The sequence below is a fragment of the Loxodonta africana genome, chromosome 9 (assembly GCF_030014295.1).
Source record: "Loxodonta africana isolate mLoxAfr1 chromosome 9, mLoxAfr1.hap2, whole genome shotgun sequence".
NCBI lineage: Eukaryota > Metazoa > Chordata > Mammalia > Proboscidea > Elephantidae > Loxodonta > Loxodonta africana.
The window spans coordinates 33,640,562-33,665,834 of NC_087350.1; the positions used below are offsets into that span (position 1 = coordinate 33,640,562).

Below are 25,273 nucleotides of genomic sequence, written 5' to 3' on the forward strand. Positions count from 1 at the left end.
TGAGTCAGGTATTCCCTTCAAAACAAGCAAAGGCCAGCTAGTCAGAATGTTGTGGTAATAAGTAACCCCAATATTTCAGAGCAAAATAGAACCTCATTTTTTAAAATAGATTTTAGACAGAAACTCATTTCTTGGCCACATGTCTAACAAGGCTTTTTAGGTGGGTCCTCTGCTTATCATAATCACTTGAACACAGCTTGGCAGAGCCTTTCCACACCACTGAGACAGGGAGGAGGAAGTGACTAGCCAAAGCAAGTCACATGATTGCCTTAACGTCAAAGGGGCAGGAAAGTGCAATATTACCATGTGTGAAAAGGCTTAAAACAAAACAAAAACCCTGCTGTCAAGATTCCGACTCATTGCGACCCTATAGGCCAGAATAGAACTGCCCCATAGAGTTTCCAAGGAGCGCCTGACAGATTTGAACTACCAATCTGTTGGGCAGCAGCTGTAGCACTAACCACTACACCACCAGCGTTTCCGTGAAAAGGCTAGAGAGTCCAATGTTTGGTGAAGAACTGTAGTGACTATAGCAGGACCCAGCAAAGACTGTAAGCAGTTCCATCCCCTAGATGGAGCCATGGAGCTGAGCATCTGGGAGCTGGGCCATTGCAGGGTCAGACTATGTCCAACTCCCTCGACCTCTTTATGAGCTAGGAATTGAAATCGACTCAATGGCAGTGAGTTTATATATATATATATGGAAACCCTGGTGGCGTAGTGGTTAAGTGCTACGGCTGCTTAACCAAAGGGTCGGCAGTTCGAATCTGCCAGGTGCTCCTTGGAAACGCTATGGGGCAGTTCTACTCTGTCTTATAGGGTCACTATGAGTCGGAATTGACTCGACGGCACTGGGTTTTGTTTTGTTTTGTTCTTTGGTTTATATACACACATATATATATTTTTATATATATTCAGAAAAGGAGTCTCTGGGTGATGCAGACAGTTAAACACACTCAGCTGCTAACTGAAAGGCTGGAGGTTCAAGTCCACCCAGAGAGGCACCTTGGAAGAAATGCCTGGTGATCTACTTCTGAAAAATCAGCCATTGAAAAACCTCTGGAATACTCTAAAACATATGGGTCGCCATAAGTCAGAATCGACTCAGTGGCTACTGGTTTTATAAACAGCAAATCCCAAATGTAATAATTGCTACAGGTGAATAAAATCAGCCCTTCAGGCTAGACTGATTTGTTACCTAATCAGATCCTGAGATGTTTCCATAAGTGATCATAAAACTGACATCCTGCATAATTGCCAAGTACCTTGTTTGGTCACTTCACTTGTCTGAATTCTCATGGGCCTAATAGATGGGGTAGTTCATTTTAAGTATTGACAATGAGTACAACTTGAGTTTCTCCTAAATTTGCCTCAAGCCTTTTCTGGCTCAGTTTTCTCTCTCTTGACTTGGGTCCCTGGGGTTTCCTGACGCCTTCTGTAATATTGATCGACTTTTGAAAGTCCTTCTCTTCTCTGACCACCCCCTGATCACAGCCTTCAGCTTTTCCTTTCTTCTAGTACTTTTTTTTTTTTAGTACCTGCCACCATGACTTTCCAGCACCTTCTTTACAGAGTCTCTGCTTTGTATGGAGGAGTATTGAGAAACAAAGGCTCTGTTCCCTAATGTCGGCGAGTTCAGGGATACTTACAGGCTCTGTGGCGATTTGTGAAGTACTGAAATTTTCCCTCTCCTGGGCTAATACACAAATTGTAGTAACTTAATTGTTTTATCCAACCATGACACATATTCAATTAAATCAGCGATCCTGATACTATGTTTTAAATGGGGAATGTAATACCTTAAATTTATGCAATGCTTTATAACTCAGAGTACTTTCATATAAATTATATTTACACCTTGTAGTCTCAATGGTGTTCGATATTTATTGTCTCCATTTAAAATCACAGAGAGGCCAGGTAATTTTCTTGAGGTTAACCAGCTATTCAGTACTGATAGTGGAACTATAACCCAGAACTATAATTTCATTATCTAGGACTTTTTCAATTTTTCCGTGATATCACCCATAACTTACAAACATTAACAAAATGACAAAATTTAAGACTGACCCTACCTGTCTGTTTATATACCCTCATTTATTTTGAGGCTAATCCTGCACCCTCATGTTCTGTGTCAGGCAGGTAGAGATTATGACATTTTTTAAAATTTTATTTAATTTTTTTTAGGCTAACTCTTAGCTAGAGTACTAAAGAAAATAATTTATAGGTACATTAGGGTATTTCAGGCTCAAAAAAAATTTTTTTTTTTATTTCAGTCCAGTACATATTTATTGGGTATTTACTGTATAACAGGTACTAGAAATATAACAATGAACAAAACAGACATAGTCTGTGCCCTTATGAAGCTTCAAGTCTAATGGAGAAAGCAATTGGAATAGAAGGTGAAGAAAGCTACACCAATATAACATCTTTTTCTTTCAGTGCTTATCTTCAGGCGTTGCATAGTCTCCCTTTTTTATTGGTGAGGAAACCGAGCAAATAAATAAGAGCAAATAACTTGCCATATAACACACAGTAAGTGATAAAAAGAAGACTTAAATCCAGACACTCTTTAATAGAGGCTGCTACTTTTTGGGTACTAGTGGGTTGATGTCAAGGATAACCCAGATTACTTCATATGACAAGGGGTATTGGAAGGAAATCTGAAAAACTTTGTGCTAGAGTTCTAAATTTAACACCTCCCTCTGCTCTTTATTATTATTATTATTTTTAATAATATTTTATTGTGTTTTCAGTGAAGGTTTCTACAGCAGTTTAGGTTTCCATTCAACAGTTTCTGTACCAGTTATTCAGTGACATTGGTTACATTCTTCACAGTGCGTGAACATTCTCATCATTTCTGTTCTGGTTATTCTGCATCCATTAATCTAGTTTCCTTGCCCTCCTACATTCTTACCTTTGTTTAAAGTTCTTGTTGACCTTGTAGTCTCATGTAGGTGATTTTTTTAAAGGAGCACAGTACTTCTTGGTGACTTCCCTGTAATTCCATTCAGCTTGGGTGAATCCTGTTGATGTAGGCACTAATCTAAATTGGTGTTTAAATTACAAGGAAGTCACTAAGAAGAAAAATATATGATCATGATGAATGGGAGTTTACTTAATGAGGGCAGGGGATGAAAATAAGTCAAAAGGAATTCACTGTGAAAAGTGGCCAGTTTCCTACAAGAGTGTATAAAATTTTCACAGTTTTCTCCAGTACTTTCCCAGTCCCTCACACTTGTCTTACCAAGCAGGCTAATATAAATCGCTCTGGGCTCGGAACTGATTAGAGACAAGAGATAATAACTCATGACCAAAACTATCTTCACCAACATCTATTTACAATGAATCTTTAAATATTCAAAGGAAGAGAAGTAACATTCGTTGATTCCTTCTCAGGAACAGAGCCCTGGTGGCGCACTGGTTAAGCATTTGGCTGCTAACCAAAAGATCAGCAGTTTGAATCCACCAGCCGCTCCTTGGAAACCCTGTGGGGCAGTTCTATAGGGTCGTTATGAGTCAGAATCGACTCAACGGCAATGGGTTTTGGTTTTCTCAGGAACGGTAGGCACTTTACATTTAGAACTTCACCTTTCAACAACTGTTTGAGGTAGGTGGTATATCCCTATTTTACAGATAAAGAAAGTGAGACTAGCAGACTGTGTTCTTCTCTGCCCACCAGGCTTAACTACTTTGCTTAAGTTTACACAGGGAGAGAGATATATTCAAAGTCAGATCTGTCTTTATTTCAAAGCACATATCTTGACTCTTTGGTTGAAAAATTATATGTTAAATTCCCCTAAGTGTATTTTATTAGTGGTTTGCTTTCCTGTTTCTGAGTTTCCTGCTTGATGTGTGACTTACTATATGCTGTCTGCAGTTCTCATTCACAATAACTGTGCAAAAAGTCTTTCTTCTAGATTTCTGTAGATTTGGATTACATACTTGGTTCATTCCAAGTGAGTTTAAAATGTTATCCTGGAATCCTGGGTTTCCTTTTCAAAGGAAATAAAATCGTTCCTAACTTTTTGCACCGTTTGCTCTTTTTTCAGACTACTGTCAGAGGATGTAGGAATGGACACCCCCTTTGATGAGGGAATGCTGAGCCCCAGTGCTGCAGACATGAGGCCTGGTGAGAGGAATATTTGCTCATTTTCTTTAGCACTATCCTACACCCAGACGTTTTTATTATTCAGTGAGAGGACCATTTCCTGTGCATTCAACATGTGATTTCAGTCATAAAAGTGAAGAAGAAGAAAAAAAAAGAAGTGGGAAGGAAGGTGTTAGGCTTGATTTAATTAATTTCAGAGTTGACTTAAATATTGAGTAGGTCACAGTTTTTCTCCTGGGTCACGACCTCATCTACCAAGGTTTTCAGTTTCTGTGGTGATTGGCAACTATATATCAAAATGTCAAATTCTGACTAAAGACCAAGCTCACGAAATTTACTCTTAAGAGTAAGAATGTTTACAATTGGAAACGTGATATCAAGAATGCTCAGTATCCTAATTATTAAAAAAAAAAAAAAAAACACACTGTAAGGGTCGATGACTCAAGGCCTATATATTAAAAAATTGATTAATTTGTGGTTTCAACCCATATGATTCCCACTTGGTATGAGGTTCACTACCTTGTACTGCACCAGCTTCAGAATTATACCAGGAGATGCATTTTTGCTGAACCCTGGTTTTATCAGCGAAGCCTGGGACAGAGTAGGAAGAAGGGAAGCAATTACATTTTTTTCTGTCCTACAATTTCCCAAAGTGTGTTCTTGCAAATACTGGTCATGTGGCATAATTTTTCTTTTAATGTCCTATGGTCACATAAGCTTGGTAACCACCGCAGCCTCCCCCACTCTCCAAGGTTCACAGCGCACCTTTGAATAATAAAGGTGCTAAAGCTGTAGGCAGCCAATGGAGTAGCCGCTTACTACATGCGGCCACTTAAATTATTTAAAATTAAAAAGAAATTTTAAAAAATTCCGTTCTTGGAACCAGACAAGGGTGCCCTTTATCACCGCTCTTATTCAACATCGTGCTGGAAGTCCTAGCCAGGGCAATTAGGCTAGACAAAGAAATAAAAGGTATCCGGATTGGCAAGGAAGAAGTAAAGTTATCACTATTTGCAGATGACATGATTATATACACAGAAAACTCTAAGGAATCTTCCAGAAAACTACTGAAACTAATAGAAGAGTTTGGCAGAGTCTCAGGTTACAAAATAAACATACAAAAATCACTTGGATTCCTCTACATCAACAAAAAGAACACCGAAGAGGAAATCACCAAATCAATACCATTCACAGTAGCCCCCAAGAAGATAAGATACTTAGGAATAAATCTTACCAAGGATGTAAAAGACCTATACAAAGAAAACTACAAAGCTCTACTACAAGAAATTCAAAAGGACATACTTAAGTGGAAAAACATACCCTGCTCATGGATAGGAAGACTTAACATAGTAAAAATGTCTATTCTACCAAAAGCCATCTATACATTTAACGCACTTCCGATCCAAATTCCAATGTCATATTTTAAGGGGATAGAGAAACAAATCACCAATTTCATATGGAAGGGAAAGAAACCCCGGATAAGCAAAGCACTACTGAAAAAGAAGAAGAAAGTGGGAGGCCTCACCTTACCTGACTTCAGAACCTATTATACAGCCACAGTAGTCAAAACAGCCTGGTACTGGTACAACAACAGGCACATAGACCAATGGAACAGAATTGAGAACCCAGACATAGATCAATCCACGTATGAGCAGCTGATATTTGACAAAGGACCAGTGTCAATTAATTGGGGAAAAGATAGCCTTTTTAACAAATGGTGCTGGCATAACTGGATATCCATTTGCAAAAAAATGAAACAGGACCCATACCTCACACCATGCACAAAAACTAACTCCAAGTGGATCAAAGACCTAAACATAAAGACTAAAACGATAAAGATCATGGAAGAAAAAATTGGGACAACCCTAGGAGCCCTAATACAAGGTATAAACAGAATACAAAACATTACCAAAAATGATGAAGAGAAACCCGATAACTGGGAGCTCCTAAAAATCAAACACCTATGCTCATCTAAAGACTTCTCCAAAAGAGTAAAAAGACCACCTACAGATTGGGAAAGAATTTTCAGCTATGACATCTCCGACCAGCGCCTGATCTCTAAAATCTACATGATTCTGTCAAAACTCAACCACAAAAAGACAAACAACCCAATCAAGAAGTGGGCAAATGATATGAACACACATTTCACTAAAGAAGATATTCAGGCAGCCAACAGATACATGAGAAAATGCTCTCGATCATTAGCCATTAGAGAAATGCAAATTAAAACTACGATGAGATTCCATCTCACACCAGCAAGACTGGCATTGATCCAAAAAACACAAAATAATAAATGTTGGAGAGGCTGCGGAGAGATTGGAACTCTCATACACTGCTGGTGGGAATGTAAAATGGTACAACCACTTTGGAAATCTATCTGGCGTTATCTTAAACAGTTAGAAATAGAACTACCATACAACCCAGAAATCCCACTCCTGGGAATATACCCTAGAGATACAAGAGCCTTCACACAAACAGATATATGCACACCCATGTTTATTGCAGCTCTGTTTACAATAGCAAAAAGTTGGAAGCAACCAAGGTGTCCATCAACGGATGAATGGGTAAATAAATTGTGGTATATTCACACAATGGAATACTACGCATCGATAAAGAACAGTGAAGAATCTCTGAAACATTTCATAACATGGAGGAACCTGGAAGGCATTATGCTGAGCGAAATGAGTCAGAGGCAAAAGGACAAATATTGTATAAGACCACTATTATAAGATCTTGAGAAGTAGTAAACCTGAGAAGAACACATACTTTTGTGGTTACGAGGGGGGGAGGGAGGGAGGGTGGGAGAGGGTTTTTTATTGATTAATCAGTAGATAAGAACTGCTTTAGGTGAAGGGAAAGACAACACTCAATACATGGAAGGTCAGCTCAGTTGGACTGGACCAAAAGCAAAGAAGTTTCCGGGATAAAATGAATGCTTCAAAGGTCAGCGGAGCAAGCGCAGGGGTCTGGGGAACATGGTTTGCGGGGACTTCTAAGTCAATTGGCAAAATAATTCTATTATGAAATCATTCCGCATCCCACTTTGAAATGTGGCGTCTGGGGTCTTAAATGCTAACAAGCGGCCATCTAAGATGCATCAATTGGTCTCAACCCACCTGTTGCAAAGGAAAATGAAGAACACCAAGGCCACACGACAACTAAGAGCCCAAGAGACAGAAAGGGCCACATGAACCAGAGACCTACATCATCCTGAGACCAGAAGAACTAGTTGGTGCCCGGCCACAATCGACAGGGAGCACAACAGAGAACCCCTGAGGGAGCAGATCAGTGGGATACAGACCCCAAATTCTCATAAAAAGACCAAACTTAATGGTCTGACTGAGACTAGAGGAATCCCGGCGGCCATGCTCCCCAGACCTTCTGTTGGCACAGGACAGGAACCATCCCCGAAGACAACTCATCAGACATGAAAGGGACTGGTCAGCAGGTGGGAGAGAGACGCTGATGAAGAGTGAGCTAATTATATCAGGTGGACACTTGAGATAGTGTTGGCAACTCTTGTCTGGAGGGGGGATGGGAGGATAGAGAGAGAGGGAAGCCGGCAAAATTGTCAAGAAAGGAGAGACTGAAAGGGCTGACTCAAGAGGGGGAGAGCAAGTGGGAGTAGGGAGTGAGATGTATGTAAACTTATATGTGACAGACTGATTGGATTTGTAAACGTTCACTTGAAGCTTAATAAAAGTTATTAAAAAAAAAAAATTCTCTTCTTCAGTTGCGCTATCCACATTTCAAGTGCCCTATAGTCATATGTAGAACATATCTGTCATCATAGAAAATTCTTTTGGACAGCACTCCATTAAGAATCTCTGCAATGTAAAAACCAATGTAATTTTCTAAAATTCAGTGTTCCTTAAACTTATTGGTCAACAGAAACTTTTTTCTTTTTTTAAGTAGAACATTAAAACATTACATGGAACACAGCTTGGGTCATGTCCTATAGAAAAGAAAAATCTTAATGACAAAGGAACTGTGTCAGCTTCCTTAGGACGAGACCATAGTTGATATTCTGGAGTTGAGGAAGATAGCAGATGACTTTCAAAATACTTCTCGCCCAGGAATCCTATGAATTCTGTTTTTAGGCTGTCTCTCTACTTTTAATTAGTTGGCATGGACTGGTTTGAAAATGAAATGAAATGGAGAAGTGAAAATTTCTCCAACATTGCTTCTGTTAAAGTAAAGACCCATGTGAGCCTTAATATAAGAGGGTTATCATTTATGATATGGGAACCACCATCAGGCAATATCAGCATAAAAGATAGTGACTCCTTGCGTAGGTTCAAAGTTGAAACCTGGGAGAATATCTCCGGTATTATAAAGAAAGAGAGAGCCAGCCAAGGACAGGTCACTGATAATCATACACAGAGTTATCAGGAACTGAAGAGAAGCATTTTGGGAGTATTTGTGAACATAGCAGGTAAAGTTCTTACCTCCATTCCATAGAAGCCAAGTCTGCATGAATCGTTAGGAAGTCTGTGTAAGCTTAACTGTTGATCTTACACCGTAAAATTCAATTTAATATTACGAAAGTCAAGTTCTCAAACTGGAACAGGGCAGTTCTAAAAATTAGTTTTCTACTCATTTATTAATGGCTCCCACTTGCTGTAGCTACATGGCCCAGGCATATGGGGAGTGGATCTAGTATTAGAGCTTACTGGTCAGGAAGGAAACTGAAATCCCACGTAAGCATTTTTAGCAGATCTGCCTTTGATGGAAGGGCCTTAAAAATGTTTTTCACTAGGGCCCAAACCCACTCTTTGCAGCCATGTATATGGCTTAATACTTACTGTTACTACTCTTTCTCCTCTTTAGAACCTCCTAATTCCCTGGATCTCGATGGCACACATCCTCGGAGAATCAAGCTTACAGCCCCAAATATCAACCTTTCTCTGGATCAGAGTGAAGGGTCTGTTCTCTCTGATGATAACCTAGACAGTCCAGATGAAATTGATATCAATGTGGATGAACTTGATACCCCTGATGAAGCAGACTCTTTTGAATACACTGGGCATGGTAAGTCGCCAAGTTGGCAAGGCCGAAGTACAATGAAAAGTGACAGATTAAGTGGCATTAGGGACAAGCCTCCCATTTTGGTGCCAGTGGCTCCTCCCTGTGATTTCTAGGAGCTTTTGTTTGTATCTCAGGTCATTGTTGGCCATGACTGATGGTTTAGAACTTGATAGAGCAGGTACAGTTCACAGAGGTCATACCTAGCCATTGTCCTTTTGTTAAGGCCCTACTCTCTACCAGGCCTGGTGCTAGGTACTCAGGATGAGGAAGACTGTTATACCCTGTGTTGGAACAAAATTGGGGCTGGGTTTGGAGAATTTCCTCTGGAAGATAAATTTTGAAGCAGGGAAATCAGTTCTTATCAACTGCTTTGTACAAGTTTCCACTATCTGGAGTATTCTTTCACCAGGTGCTCACATGTCTGGCTCCTTCTTTTACTTCAGGCCTTAATCAGATGTCATCTCCTCAGAGATGTTGTCCTTAAACTCTGTAATCAAAGGCACTCTCCACCCACCCCTTCCACCACATACTGTCTATCCCAGTATTGATTTTCTGTGTCTCGCTAACTGACATCATATTATTTAGCTGTTTGCTTGTTTGTTGCCTTTCTCTTCCCACTAGAACATATGCTCCATGAGGGCAGGGACTTTATTTTGTTTGCTGCTGTATCTCCAATAAAGAAGGGAGGAAAGACGGACAGATGTAGCAAGAAAGGAAATAAAAAGAAAGAAAATTTTTAGTTGCCAGGTCAAAGACTGACACTCCTGATATGAAAATCAGTCTTACTTAGTTCTTTCTCCGGCTCAAAGAAATTTGATTCACTAAGAAGTAGGTGCAAATATAAAGAATTTGCTTGAAAAGCAACGTCGTGTAGTTTCTGTTTCACTAGAAGCCAGGGTGCCATTCTCTGAAATTACAGTATTTAAAAGAGAGCCGTGGATGGTGCAGTTGCCTTTATTCATTGTTGAAACTCTTCTAGTCTCAAAAAAAGCAATACCACAATTAAGTGATCCCCTGACTTTTAGAGTCATGCTAATTCTAGCAGTTTTGCTCATAGGAGAAAATAAATAGGAAATTCATCAACTTAGTTAATTCAACCAATGGTTATTGAGCCCCTGGGACTATAGCCATGACCAGCACAGATTCAGACCTTACCTTTGCTGAGCTGAGGGCTTTGTTTCTCCAAGTTAAAAAAAAAAAAAGGGAAATGTCTAAAAGTACTTGTTCTACAACTTACCGTGTCTAAGTAGAGATTTTATATTGCATTTTTGTCGTATTTATGAATTTCTATAGTTATCTGGGTATTTAATCCTGTAGATCAAAATACATAAATAGGAGGTGAAAGAAGGTCTTGAATTCATATTCTTTTCTGCCATCCAAGGGAATCTTCCCCAGCTGCTCTACCCATCCCAGCTGCCCTCAGCTGCCCCAGCCGCCCCAGCTGTTCCAGTCACTGTCACCCGTTTGCCAGCTCATACATTCTCCTGTGTGGGAATCAGCCTTTGCCTTCAAATCCCACAAGAAACAGCTGTGACTGACCCTACGGGTTCCTCCCTCTCTTCCCTCTGAAACATCACTGTTGCCTTGGAGAGCTGTGTCACGCTACGTTTGACTCTTATTTTTATAAAGAGTAAAACTGCCAAGCAGAGTGGTGGTGGCTGGACAAACTGGTAATTAAAGCTGTCACTTGCTGGCGTTGTTTCTTCTTGTTTACCTGACACAGTTATGTTGAAAGAACCTGTTTAACGGCCACAGCCCTACTTTTAGGTCTTAAACTCAAATGACAGAATTGTAAGTTGAATTTTAAAGTACCCCTGGCTTTTCAAATAAAAGATTATCCATACGTGGTTTTAAATAAACAGAAATGGATAAAACATTGAAAACACAAAGTAAATCTATCTAATTGTGAAGACAGAGAGAAATAACTAGATAAGAGGCGTGGGATATAAGTACATGTAATCCTGAAGTATGAAATAAATGCTTGAAAACTGCATGTTTTTTCAGATTTCTCACGTGAGTATTTTGAACTAGGCATAGGCATACTAAATAAAATCGGACTTTTTAAAATACAGTTGTTCGAAAGCATTTGGTCAGTGGTTTCTTTTATTTAATGAACACTTTCATAGTACCTAGTACTTAGTATGTCCAATCTAGGTGTTTTATAAATATTAACTAGTTTAATCTGCATATGAACTCAATGAGCTAAGTATTATGTTGTTTTCTGCTACTTTATAGATGAGAACACTGAGGCACAGAGAGGTTAAATAATCCCTAAGTTCACACAGCTGGTAAATGGCAGAGCCAACATTCAAACCCCAAGGTGGTGCCCTTGACCCCTGAGCCCTGCTACTTGCCAATAAATATACTAACAATGAATAGGAGAGAGTCTTTTACTAAATTAGACCAACATATCTGAAGCGAGGCCTGATAGCCCACCCTCACCATCGTCCCTGTATCCAGCCATTTTCATGACTTGGGGATTCGTCCTTAACCAAGTACCCGGAGGATTGTCAGACCATTTTCCTGTTTTATTCAGTAGTTGACGACCAAATACCTCATCAAGAACATTTGCCTGTAGTGCAATTTTGCTTATAGAAAAATTTTGAACCTCACTATCAGAAGGTGTGGTGAAATTGGTCTTCACTTCCAAGCAATTTTCTATAATAGTTGTGTCCAAACAGTTGGGGAATATAATTTAAGGTACTATTACAATTAATTAAGGAGCCCTGGTGACACAGTGGTTAAGAGCTCAGCTGCTAATCAGAAGGGTGGCAGTTTGAATCCACCACCCGCTCCTTAGAAACCCTATGGGGCAGTCCTACTTTGTCTTATAGCATTGCTATGAGTTGCAGTCGATTCCATGGCAACTGCTTTGGTTTTTTGGGGTTTTTTTTATAATTGAGGAGCCCTGGTGGTGCAGTGGTTAAGAGCTTCGCAGCTAACCAGAAGGTCAGCAGTTCAAATCCACCAGCTGCTCCTTGAAAAACCCCTGCCCTATAGGGTTGCTGCAAGTTGGAATCACCTCTATGGCAACGGGTTTAGTTTGGTTTTATTATAATTAAGGCTTGATTGCCATTGACATTTATAAATATGAATGATAACAGAAATAAGCAGATAGCAGAGGACTTGGGAGGTCCATCGTTCATATTAAGGGAGTGCTGAGGGTTTTTTTTTTTTTTTTTAATGCTTTATTATACTAACCCGAGAAACTTAAAAAATCCATTAGTCAGAAAAGATGACTTATTTCTCTCTCTGTTTTCCAAACCGACCACAAAGTTTTTCGTTTTTACATAATTCAGGTCTCAGCAAAGGCATTTCCTAAGAGAAATGGAAAAACGATAAATAATTTTAACCTGAACATTTCTGATAAGAATATTATAAAAAGGATTGTAAACACTCCCATGCTCTCATATTTTTCCCTTCTAAACGCCCAAGTGATGTTTAGTGGGCTCATTTAAGCAACCTACCTTTTCTAAAACTAGCCTCTAACAACACACAGCTTTCGTTGTGCATAAGGCACGCTGGCATCATTTCCAGACAGTCAGGGAGTCGCTTCACTCAACTTGCCTGTCTGCAGTCTTCCATGTGTTCAAGCCTGCAGGCAACCAGCTTATGAAATCAATTCCATGTTTTAACTCTGCATATAAACTTGCTGAGTGTTAAGAGTGTATTTTGTTTTACCCACAAGCACCTTATGCCAGAATGGTGTTGTCTGAAAGGATGATTTATCTTTGTATTTTTGTATGCTGAGATTTTACACTCAAATTAACTGCCAGCCTGCCCTTTGTCACCAAAAGAATTTTTAAAGACTTCTGAACTGTATGCACGATGTCCTTCCTGTAACAACGGAAACCTCAAGCATAAAGTCTTCCAAGAATATTCCCATTGGAAGTGCAAGATCACAATATGGAAAGCTAGCCACCTTTCACAAACGTATGTCCCTTCTAGAAGGCCACAGCTGACATCATCGCTAGCTAGTCTATAATGAATACCAACAGTGGCCTCCCCCATTGTGGTCTGTGTGGCGTAGAACACTGAAGAACTTGTGTACTCAAAAGACGAAAGGAAAGAAACGTCCCAGCTGACTTTCCCCCTGTGTACCCGGGGCGTAATTGACTTCATCAGTTGCCGGGGAGAAAAAGCTTGTCACTGAGAAACAGAGACAAAGGGAATCAAGCATTTCTTCGTGAAGAGGGCATGAGACCCAAGATTACATTTGGAGGGCCTGGGGATAGAGAGTTAAATGAGACTTTAAATTTTTGAAAATAGCCAGCAAACGGTAGCTGGGGGGAAGGACAGTAATACTACAGCTACAGCAGAAGGTATTGCTAACTCAAGGGAGTAAATAAAGCTGTCACTACCTGTTATTAGTTTGTATTGTTGGCTTCTAGAAATGAACGCCTTCAGAGAACTTACTGCACCCTTGCTATTAAATAACTTCTTTTTTTTTTTTTTTCACTTAAGTCAGAAGAGATGAGGGAGGAGACGTAGTTTTTGCAACTTGCCAGCTTCAAGTCTCTGGGACACTAGGAGTAACACTTTATAAAAAGGTTCCACCCCAAACTTTTATAGCAAAATGAGTAATAATCCTGTTTTTTAAAAGAAACTGTAAGAAAATGCTCAGTGTGTGTGTGTATGTATATATATATTTATAGCTCTAAAGTGGAGATGTCCTTTTTTACTCTAATAAGATAATAAAAAATCATAAGGGAAAAAATCAAGTTACAAATATTATTTTCTTATTTGGCAAAAAAAAAAATCATAAATTTAAAAGCTAAGCACAAGCCAGGAAAATAATTGTAACACATGACAAAATTCTATTTAAAGAACATGAATGAATCAACAAGAACCACAGTAGACAAAGGATTTGCCAGGTACCTCCCCATCAGTAGGAGAAATAGAAATAGCAAATAAACATTTTAAAATTCTTACCTTTATTAATAATTAAAGAAATTCAAATTAAAATAACAGTGAGACAGATTGCTCCTTGAATTGCCAGGGGTTAAAACCTTTGCTAACTTCCAGTGGGTTTGTCAGTGCAAGGAGGCAGGCACTCTCATACATTGTGGTGTGACATGGTCAAGGACAAAAATGTCCATAACAGCTTTAGAGGCTTATACCCTCTGATGCAGCCCTCCATTGCTGCAGGTTACCTGTTGGCAGGCAGTACGTGTATAAATGAGCTAAAATACCCATACAGCAGTACCTACTAAGGCATATTCTTTATAAGCAACAACTACAACAACACAATGGAATAAAACTAAATTTTGATCACTATGGGGTTGTTGGAAACCCTGGTTAAGTGCTACGGCTGTTAACTAAAGGCTCGGCAGTTCGAATCCACCAGGTGCTCCTTGGAAACTCTATGGGGCAGTTCTACCGTGTCCTATAGGGTCGCTTTGAGTCGGAATCGACTCGATGGCACTGGGTTTGGTTTTTTGGTTTTGATGGGGTTGTTAAACTAAAAAGACATCAGTAAAATGGACTACCCCAAGGCTATTTTTAAAAATAAGCAGGATTTGTATTTTCTGAGGTGAAAAGCAGCCTATGCTGTATTATTAGGTACAGCCAGTTATAAAACATATAGAATTATGGAATAATTTGGAAAAAGTATGTGTGTGTGAGTATATGTGAGCGTGTGAAGAGTACACCTCAAACAGGGTAGAGTAGCACTGGGGATTTCAACTGTTTCCTTTAAGAATTTCTGTACTGCTTGCATTTTTACTAGTGTGTTTTGTAACCAGAAAAAAGAATATGGTATACGAAAAAATTTTTTAAGGTGGCCGCTCAATAAAAGCATGCAGAAAGCAAAACAAAACAACCCTGCCCTCACCCCACACAGACCACAAGGATCAAGCTAGAGCAGGCCAAAAAGTCTCAAACATGGTGAAGAGGGGACGGTGAATTGTGAGTTCATTGCAGGAAAGGCATGTATGTACAGGAGCACAGAAGACAAACTCACATCAGAACACAGAGTTCTGAGGGAGGAGAGACCAGATGGGAAACAGGGGACTGGGGAGAGAGCTAAGATTAGCATCCAAGGACCCTAACCGATGGGAAGGGAGAAGCAGGAAGGAAAAGTCCAGTGCAAATGGTTGGATTTGTACAAGTGGTACAGCGCTTGATCTGAAGCCAGAGGTTGCTGTCCTCTGTTCTTAGCAGGCTTCTGAGCGCAGATGGGGACGCAGTAGAAGCTGGAGTGAGGCAAGGCTCTGTAGGTGGTGGTCGCTGTTGGTGCTGGCAAAAATGGCTAGGTCTGCTTCCCAACTTGGTTGGCCTCATTTTGCTTTTCTAAGTCATGGGTAATTGGACACTTTCGAATGCACAAGTGTAGAATCTTCCAGGACATACTAGCTTTGTTGTGGCTTCCTTACAGATCACTTATATTGCTGGGAACTGGTGCAAGCATTTCTTTACTTAAGCACTCACCCTCCTAATTTTTATTGGGTGCCTGTGCAGGTTTCTGACCTAAATGCAGAGTAGGGAGGTGGAGGTGCATTTGATTTAGGCAGTGTCTTAGCTCAAGGAGCTCACAGTCCCGTAGTAAAGTAAGTGAGAATGAGGCAGCCACATATGCAAGGTAAAATGTGACAAAAGAGGTATCTCAGAAAAGTAGAAAAAGTGAGGGTTTTGACTATCTTCTCTTGCTAACTCTGTTAACCTGAAGCAAGCGACTTAACTTTTCAGAGGCAGTGTTTGCATTTATGTAAGATCCATTATAATACCTACTACTGTACTGACACATGGAGAATAGTTAATAGATTGTTGCCGTTGTCATTATCAAGGTCCCTAGGGGGAGCAAATAGTTAATGCACTAATGAGCTCAGCTGCTAACCAACAGGAGGTTCAAGTGCACTCCAGAGGTGCCCCGGAAGAAAGTCTTGGCAATGTGTCTATGAAAACTCAGCCACTGAAAACCCTGTGGAGCACAGTTCTACTCTGACGCACGCGGGATCACTATGAGTCTACGAAACCGCAACTGGTTTTTGTTATCAAAAGTGTTACCAGAGGAATACAGAAAACTAACGAACAGTGTCAATTCAAAAGTCCTTTTCCGTGAGTGGAAACACAAGAATGGTAATATATCACAGTGTTACTGTAAAGGTTATAACCTTTTTCTTCAAATTACTTAACTATAAAAAGAATTACTGTTATTAAATTCTATTAGTAGAAACAGAAACAATTGCTAGTTATTGTTTTTAAAAATCTTAGATATTTTTGTTGGATGTACAAGAGTGAGTAGTAAATTTTTTCCCAAAGAATGTTCAGTGGGTTTTTTTATTACCTTATGTACCCACAGATTTAAAAGTCTTATGAATTTTGGCCTTGGAACACTTCCGGCCAATAAAGTTGTTTGATTCTCACGTACTGCAGAAGCTTTCTGTAGCATTTTTTGAAACAGAAACCAAAGCAAATTTAAGTCCAGATGTGCTCCCAATAGGGAAGTGGATTCAATTTGTTGTGAGCGTCTTAGGGGTCTAGACTGGCAGCATCCTCAAAACACCAAGCTGAGGGCCTCCCAAAGTCTCTGAACACTCGGGATAGGACAGGAAATATGGTCAAAGGAAACCAAGATTATATGAGCCTGATTGATAGTCCTTCACCTCATCTGAAACACCTGCAATTTTTGACCTGTGTCATCAAGGATGAGTTGGTACCACCCTGTACCCCATGGGGCAGACAGCACAAGCTAGTTCTAGCCCCGCACCTGCCCTCACCCTCTGCTTGACCTTTTTTAATCGTTTCAGTCAGTCAATAAGTAAGATTTCACTGAGTGTCTTCTATGTGGTCAGGACAATGTTAGCTATATAAGGGCTCTCCAACAGTGAGAGCTCTCTGAGGTTGTCTAGTTATTTAACTGCCTCAACTGTGGGGGTCTTGCTCCTTCAGCCCTGCTCTGTATTTCATTTCCAGAGGATCCCATAGCCAACAGAGATTCTGGTCAAGAGTCAGAGTCTATTCCAGAATATACAGCAGAAGAGGAGCGGGAAGACAACAGGTTGTGGAGGACAGTGGTGATCGGAGAACAAGAGCAGCGGATTGACATGAAGGTCATCGAGCCCTACAGGAGAGTCATTTCTCATGGAGGTAGTCAAGCTTTATGCAAATCCTGGGAAGGGGGAAATGGGACAGCTGTATTAGTTTTTTTTAGAAAACAAAGGTCCTTTGTCGCATGACATCACAACATCACTATTCGTGAACAGTAATGTTCATGGGAACTGTAGGGCTAAGTATATTACTTCATACTCGATTCGTTAGGCATGCGAAAGCCTGCTTTGTAAAAATAACTTTCCAGTGTAAAAACTGCTTTTCACACCACATATCAGATGTTATCATTTTCTAAGTGAATTTCCTGAAAGCCAGAGTTGTCTAATTTAATAATGGCTATTTGGAATTCGTAGCAGCTGGTAACAGGGTTTAACTAAGTATTTCTACAGTATGGGACACTGTGGCTTATAGACAGACCATTATACCAGAAGTGCTTGTAATTATAAAACAGTCTTTTGAATCCTCTTCAGAAGCTTTAGGAAATCTTTTCTAGCCTCAGCCTGGTACTTTTTTTTTTTTCCCCCATATTAAAGTTTGCTTTTCTATAAACTTCTTTAAATCTATGCCTGACAACAGCCAGCCCCAGTTAAAGCCGCTACCTGTTTAGCGAGGGACAAAGGAGAGAGAAAAGTTGTATTTTGTATTTCCAGTGCTTTCTTGAGGCCCTGGAGCATATGTAGCCGTGATTAATTTGAGGTTCACAAGTCAGATGAGCACAAGCAACACATTTAACATTGTCAATTTGAGAAAATTATAAACGGCGTCTTGATTTTCTGCTGCATGCCTTCCTTTCCTGCAGTCTTGAAGCACCACCCTCACCACCTGGCTGCTCTAGAAAGCCTGTAAGCTGACAAGGCAATCGTTGTTCCCTAGATGCCCTCTTCCTTAATTAGGACAGGGAAATAAGCATCTTGCTACTGCATTAAACTCGTAGCTCCTGTTTTCTAACGAGCAGAGAACATTTTGTTATTTCACTCAATCCTCCCTCCACCAGCAGAATTTCCACCCTCCCGTCCTATGTGTTACTACCTCAATGTAAGTAATAGGACCACCCAGGGTACCCAAGCATGACAGCGAAGGAAAACGCCAATGGGTGCCCCTGACCATCACCTTTTTTTATTGCCTCACTATTTGACCGGTGTCCCTGGGTGGTACAAGTAGTTAACACACTTGATTGCTAAAGGTTAGAAGTTTGAGTCCACCCAGAGGAACCTCGGAAAAAAAGCCTGGTGATCTGCTTGCAAATAATCAACCGTTGAAAACCCTAGAGAGCACGGTTCTACTCTGACACATGAAGTTGTCATGAGTCGAAATCGACTCAACAGTATCTGGTTCTGTTTGACCAGGAATGGTAACATTGCCCAGCAATAGCTGCTGTGGGCCTTTCCTCTTAGGGAAGCCTTTCCCAGAGCCCTTTGGAATGAAGGCTAAGTTTACTGGAAGTAAGGAGCCATTTTAAACTGACAGACAACCGGCCATAGAGCCAGCCCTTTTGGATGAAACCATAGCCTGAGTGTTATCCAAATCTCCCCAGAAAGCTCATACTTGTTTGCCCCCACCCATCAGGTATTTTTGGTTTGTTTGCTTTTTGGAAATAGCTTTTAAAAACAAAAACAAACAAACAGAAAAAAGATTGTGAAAGCGCACTGTGCTCAATCTATAAAAGTCCAAAACATCTACAAATATGTGTCAAAGTAAATCAGAGTCTTCCAGTGGTAATCCCTATAAACATTTTCACACCTCAGTTCTTAAATGAAGAGCCGCCTGGTTGTGAAGAAGGTAGGCTGTTTTGCTGCTAACTCTGGGTCAGGCTGTTTCTTATTTCTTCAGTAGACTCACCTACTTTTAACTTTCAACCTCAGTGAAATTATGTGGGTTGGGTGGATGTTGAAACTTTCGGCCTGTTGCCTGAATCAGGAGAGAATAATCATCAGCACACTAGGGTCACAAAAACCCACCACCTCTGCCTGTCCTTTGTGGAGATTTACCTCAGACCTCAGGGCTAACCTGGTTTGCTGTGCTCTGCATCCCTGCCACCTCCTCGCCTTGGCATTTGCTCCTGTCCATTCTGTGTCGTGAACTCAGTTTTTGTCTGTGTGACTGCCCGTTTTGTTTTGAAGAGAAATCCCCCTTTCCTCTTCCCAGCTCCACCTCAGCCTGCTCCAGGCACTAGTCCGCATGAGCGTGCGTCTGGCTCCACCCACCCTGGACATTAACAAGATGCCACCTTTTCCTACAACCTGAGCAGCTTTTGTGCTCTGTAGGTAAAGATAATGCAGATGTTCCTTCTGAATTTGCCACAGCTGTGCCTTCCTTTTTTATAGCTAACACCACTCTCTTATGATGCCAAAGCAATACCCCTTAGTTGCCAACCACTTGAGTTTGTCATCCTGGCTTCTGAGGAGCATTTAAAAAGCAGCAATCCATGGTGAACAAGGACCTCATTTTGGCGCCTTGCGTTTTGCTGTGAAGAAGTTTTCCCCTTCAGGGCACAAGGAAAGTGTCAGCCATATAGTGTTCTATACAGTACAACTGCAAGATGGGTGTGGTTAAAAGAGCTGTGAAGACTAGCAGTGAAGCCAGACCCTGATAAATGTCCACACCAGATGGGATTATTGGTATAGGACAGCAGTATTGGAACAAATAATTCAGTCTGTGTCTTCAGTGACCTTGGTATGAGTTGGCTGCTAACTGACAGGTTGGCGGTTCAAGTCCTCCCAGAGGCACCTCGTAAGAAAGGCCTGGTGATCTACTTCCAAAAATCAGGCATTGAAAACCTTTTGGAGCAAAGGTCTACTGTGACACACATGGGATCGCCATGAGTCAGAATGACTCACTGACAACTGGTTTATGAGTCCCAGAGCAATATCCCTGCCACTTGCTTAAATAAAAAAGCAAGGAGAGGTGGGCGTGGCTTTGATCAGCCAATAGTGGGGGGGGGTCACTTTGACACCAAAACTGGCTTTTTTGAACTTGAAGCAGGCAACACATTTAAATAATCAAGGGCAATCACGCCAAAGTATTGTAATAAGGAGTTTCTTTTCTTGTTTTCTTTTTTTTTTTGCTTATTTTGTTCTAGGAGATTCAGGTAATCTTCTCTACAGTGTTGCTGGAAAAATGATCCTGGAAAGAATGAGGAGAAGAGTTGCTCCCTGGTGTGTGTGTGTGTATGTTTTTGTTGCGACTGTGACATCTTTCCTTCTCTCTCCATTCCATTTGCTGGCCAGCAAACTTGTGTTACATCCCTTTCATGTCTCCCTGTCCTACCTCAGGTAAGGTTTGCCGTCATTGCTTCAGAGGGTATCAGGAAGCACCCAGGTAGGATGACGTTCTGTACAGTACAGCACCTCAGCACCTCAGCACGCACTCCCGAATTCACCTCCGTTTATTGAGACTGGAAACTCTGGTGGCGTAGTGGTTAAGTGCTACAGCTGCTAACCAAAAGGTCAGCAGTGCGAATCCACGAGGCGCTCCTTGGAAACCTTATGGGGCAGTTCTACTCTGTCCCAGAGGGTCAATATGAGTTGGCATCAACTTGAAGGCAATAAATTTGGTTTGGTTTTTTTGGTACTGAGACTAGAGTTTAATAAGATACCTTTTTTAAAAAACCAAACCTGTAATGAATTATGCTGCTGCCAAGAGGCAGCTTCACTCGAGTAACAACAGAAATTGAGGATTTAGCCGACCCCCATGAAGGCATCTGGGAGGGACGAAAAGCAAAGGGTCCTGTTCATTCTGGGTATTGCGCTTTGCCAGCAATGTCTATCTGACATACCGTCCAAGCCTGACAATGATGGTACCAACTCTTGATATGGGAGGAAAACTCTATGTGGAAATATTTTTTCTTCTATTTCCTTTCTTACATTATCTCCTTCTGTTTTCTTCTCTCTTTTGCCCCTTCTTTTCTTCCTATAGCTGCTCTACCCACAAGTACAAAAAGCCATCTTCACGTGTATATTTCAGTAATTTTTATGTAAAGACATTTATTACCTAGAAATGGAGTGAACAAGAACCCTACAATGTCAGAAGGACAGACAGCAATGACACAGAGAGCTAAACTGCCATTTAAGATGACTGCTAAAGCAGTGTCCATAAACTTCAGTCTTTCGTTTTTTTTTTAATGTCTTAGGAATTCTCCAAAAATAGGAAAAGAAGTCCAAGTAACCAATCAGTCATGATCTTGAAATTATTCTGACACCTGGGAGCCAGACAGCAAATTGAGAAAGATGCTCTTGAAAGGATACTTCTTACTTGTTTTTAAGTTGGATTCATCATGTCTGTTATCTCTTTTAATGAACTGGGTCTTTTTCATTGTGCCGAGTCTGAATCACATGTCTTTGTGGTTCGGGGATTAGTTTAGCTAAGCCGCCACCTCTTTTATGGATTTCTGTTTGGATGTGGGTCTTCTTAAATACAATTGTTTGATGGAGCAAGCATTTCTTCTATTAAAGTGCACTTCCCCTGCCATTTTCCTTCACATGGCATTCTAAAATAGAAGCTGATAAATACTTAGCCAAGAAAAAAACCAAACCTGTTGCCATTGAGTCGATTCCGACTCATGGCAAGCCTACAGAACAGAGTAGAACTACCCCGTAGGATTTCTAAGGAGCAGCTGGTGGATTCAAGCTGCCGACCTTTTGGTTAGCAGCCAAGCTCTTAACCCCTGAGCCACCAGGGCTCCGACAAATACCTACATGTTGGAAAAGATGGAAACTAAAGGAAAAATTCTACAGGGAAGCTCCTGCAGCCCTGTTTCACAAGCCTGTGTTGCATCAGGTGTATATTTACATAGGAAACATCTTCTGAACTATGTAGTATAAACACTGTGTACAACAACCTCAAATTAGTAATACACACAAACCCATAATTTGGTATATTTTTGGTTGGTATCACTGTCTTCCCACGCCTTTTTTTGCAGTAAAGTCATGCTCTCTTTGTTCAGAACATCTTATTAAACTGCTTTTCAAGAGTTAAGCTCATCCAGATCTATATCCAGCCAGTATTTTACTGCCATGTGTAATCACCAGGAAGGCTATTTAGAGTTCAGAAAAAAAAAAAAAATCATTAACCAGCGTGAGTTCTGGGGGGCTGGGTCAGCCTTGAGGTCCTATGCTCCTATTCAGAGCTTTAAGAAAACCTCTATTTAAGGATTCTGAAGTCCAGAACTGTGTTATATGACAGAAATCACAGGTGTTTAAAAGGGGATATTAAAAAAAAAATGAAAATACAGTGCTGCATCATTTCTATTTTTTAAGTGTGGAAGACACTTAAAAACTGCTGACCTTTTGGTTAGCAGCCAACCACTCAACCAGCTGTGCCACCAGGGCTCCTTCTGTAGGCTTTGACCAACACCTGCCGTGAATTTCAAAGATGAGCTCTAAGGGAGCACAGAGCTTCCTTGAAAAATGGGGCAAAGCCATGGTTATTTCAGAGCTTTCATAAGTGGGTAAGATGTCCTGAGATGTAGCTACATTTTCCTTGGCCCTTAAGAGTTTCAGTGGCCACACTTGCCTACGTCTTCCCCTCCTGTTTTCTCATTACCACCTGCAAACAGTACCCACTACCCCATGTTACTAGCAAGTAATTCTCAAGTATTCCCCCAAAAGCACAAATTTTCATAAAACTCAAAAAGAGATGGACTTTAGCTAGGGTCTTCTTGAGTTAGCCCCTTTTTTGAAGAGACTAGGCTCTGACTTTCGTGTTCAGTTGTTCTGGGCCTGGTTAGAACTTTCCGTGTAGCCCCACCCTGCCCGTTGAGTCCAGGGATCCCAGAGGTACCACATGCAAGCGCACCAGTGATGTTGAAATCAAAATAAAGTTGTTTTACTCATCTGCTCACTAGTATCTGGTCACTGGGGTGTGTGCATCTGATACGATAGTATAGTTAGTTCAGTGACTAAATTTTCCCCTCAAATTAACTGAGTTTAAAATTAAAACGAGTTAAAGGAGATGAAAGAAAACCTCTTTCTTCACCATTAAAAGGATTATATAAACTTTTTTTAAAAATTATGTATGTTCACCACTATTAGTATCTTATAAATTAGAAACCCCTAAGTCAAAAAGTGTTGCTCTCTTATCCTTTGATACACTGAGTATTTGTACAGCCCATTCACAACTCTGCATAACACATATAATCATCCATAATATAAATTCATGCATGTATGTGTATGCAAATATATTCAAACCATGTACAGGTAGTCCCTGACTTAACGGCATATTTGGGTTACGACGAACCGTACGTAAGTGACTGTCCTTTTTTTTTATGATTTGTGTATTTTTTTATGTATGTATGTATTAAAATATATCTGTAAATTTCTGTGTAATGTTTCCGACCCCCAAAGACAAATAGATATTGGATTTATAAAGATACTGATAATGAAAGCTAAAAAAAAAAAAAAAAAATGAGGTGTTCAACTTAAATCAGAACCAATTTAGGACAGAGACGTCGGAGTGGAACCCCGTCATAAGATGGGGACTACCTGTATTTAAGACTATATGACATATGTTATCCACTGAAATATAATTATACATGCATATACGTAGAGGAAGACAGTCTATAGTTAAGACTACATAATGCTTATTTAGAGATATACTTACTTATTCTACCAACATACACACACTTGCCAACACTTCCCAATTGATCCTTTAGGTTAAATACCTTCTTGTTAAAAGCTTTCAATTGGTTACAAATGTCTTTTTGTTTGCTCCCCAGGATACTATGGGGACGGTCTAAATGCCATCATTGTGTTTGCCGCCTGTTTTCTGCCAGACAGCAGTCGGGCGGATTACCACTATGTCATGGAAAATCTTTTCCTGTGAGTGATACTTATGACAAAGTGCTTTGAATTAATGTCTGTGGGCATAGAATGGCAGATAGAGCACCTTTAATTAAAGGAGAATATTCTAAGGCTTTGCTTTAAAAAAGCCAATGAAATCTGTCGAGAAAAACATGGCTCAAGAGACTAAAACCTTTCAAATAGCTCTTTTGTCAGTAGAATGGATTGAAAATAAAATGAACGCATTTGGGCCTGCGTTTTTAAATCTTGTAACGTTTCTTTTGGGTGAAGTATTATTTTTGTTCCCCGATAACATGTTCTTAGTTAACTGACAATAATCTGACTTTGTTTTCATCTGCCCTTATTTAATCTTAGTTGCTCTTAGTATTTGATAACATTGTTGACATTTTTTGAAAGTCAGGTTTCAGACCCAAACATTTTACTAACGTACCTGGAAAAAAAAGATAACCATAAGAATAGATGAGCAATACTCACTCTCAGAGAAGTGATCTTAGTAGGTAATTGCATTCTTCTTCTCAAGGTGAAGAGGTAAAATGCACAGCTATTAATGTCATACACCCTGTAATTTAAATGTTATATAATTATGGTGTAAATAGAATGGAGTATTTTATGTGGGAACTGAAAACATTCCTCTTCCTTCCTGTGATCAGGTATGTAATAAGTACTTTGGAGCTGATGGTAGCTGAAGACTATATGATTGTATATTTGAATGGTGCAACCCCAAGACGGAAGATGCCAGGGCTAGGGTGGATGAAGAAATGCTACCAGATGATTGACAGACGGTATGTGAACGCATTATTGAATCAGTATTTTGACTTCCTCAGTAGCCCCCACATCTCATCCCTTTTAATCTGCTAAAGGTGCAGTCACATTCTGTGAACATTTGAATTACACATCTTGGAAATAATAACTTAGAAAAATATCAATATACATACCACTTGGTGCCCCAAATTTGAAATAAAGCAAATCCTTGCAAGATTTTTTAAAATGTTGTGCTCTCAAACCTAACAAAGGCTTTAAACTGTGCATGTGCTATTTCCTCATGGAGGTGTACTTTGAGCTGGTTAACGAAAATACCATGATTCCTTGCTGGTATCCTGTGATCCTGCCACTGTTGACGTGCGTTGGAACGATTGTGATTTGGATAACAATTATGCTGTTATTTCAGCATTCACTGTTAATTCAAGTTAAAGTTAACTCCTAGTCCATAGAGCACCTTCCTTTGAACTGGAATCCAAACAGATTTTATTAGAACAAAACATTTTATTGCCATCTGCAGGGAAATTGTCAT

At 40.1% G+C, this 25,273-nt stretch overlaps 1 protein-coding gene and 1 long non-coding RNA gene across 10 annotated transcripts in view; one reads left to right on the forward strand and one right to left on the reverse strand.

Moving 5' to 3' along the window:
• PRUNE2 (prune homolog 2 with BCH domain) overlaps positions 1–25,273 on the forward strand; it is a 313,858-nt gene that overhangs the window by 266,472 nt on the left and 22,113 nt on the right. For all 6 annotated transcript variants that reach the window (XM_064291211.1, XM_064291209.1, XM_064291212.1 and 3 more), the window contains 5 exons: positions 4,050–4,129; positions 8,939–9,139; positions 17,051–17,224; positions 23,898–24,000; positions 24,633–24,764. In XM_064291211.1, coding sequence (XP_064147281.1) covers positions 4,050–4,129; positions 8,939–9,139; positions 17,051–17,224; positions 23,898–24,000; positions 24,633–24,764 — 690 coding nt within the window. The remainder of the gene's footprint in view (positions 1–4,049; positions 4,130–8,938; positions 9,140–17,050; positions 17,225–23,897; positions 24,001–24,632; positions 24,765–25,273) is intronic.
• The window catches only part of LOC111749813 (uncharacterized), a 42,626-nt gene that overhangs the window by 12,548 nt on the left and 4,805 nt on the right, over positions 1–25,273 (reverse strand). For 2 of the 4 annotated variants that reach the window (XR_010322964.1, XR_010322962.1), the window contains exons 2-4: positions 24,457–24,541; positions 8,914–9,054; positions 2,915–3,023 (exon numbers count right to left, since the gene is read on the reverse strand). This is a non-coding gene — a long non-coding RNA (uncharacterized LOC111749813). The remainder of the gene's footprint in view (positions 1–2,914; positions 3,024–8,913; positions 9,055–24,456; positions 24,542–25,273) is intronic. The other 2 variants (XR_010322963.1, XR_010322965.1) reach the window with 2 other exon arrangements.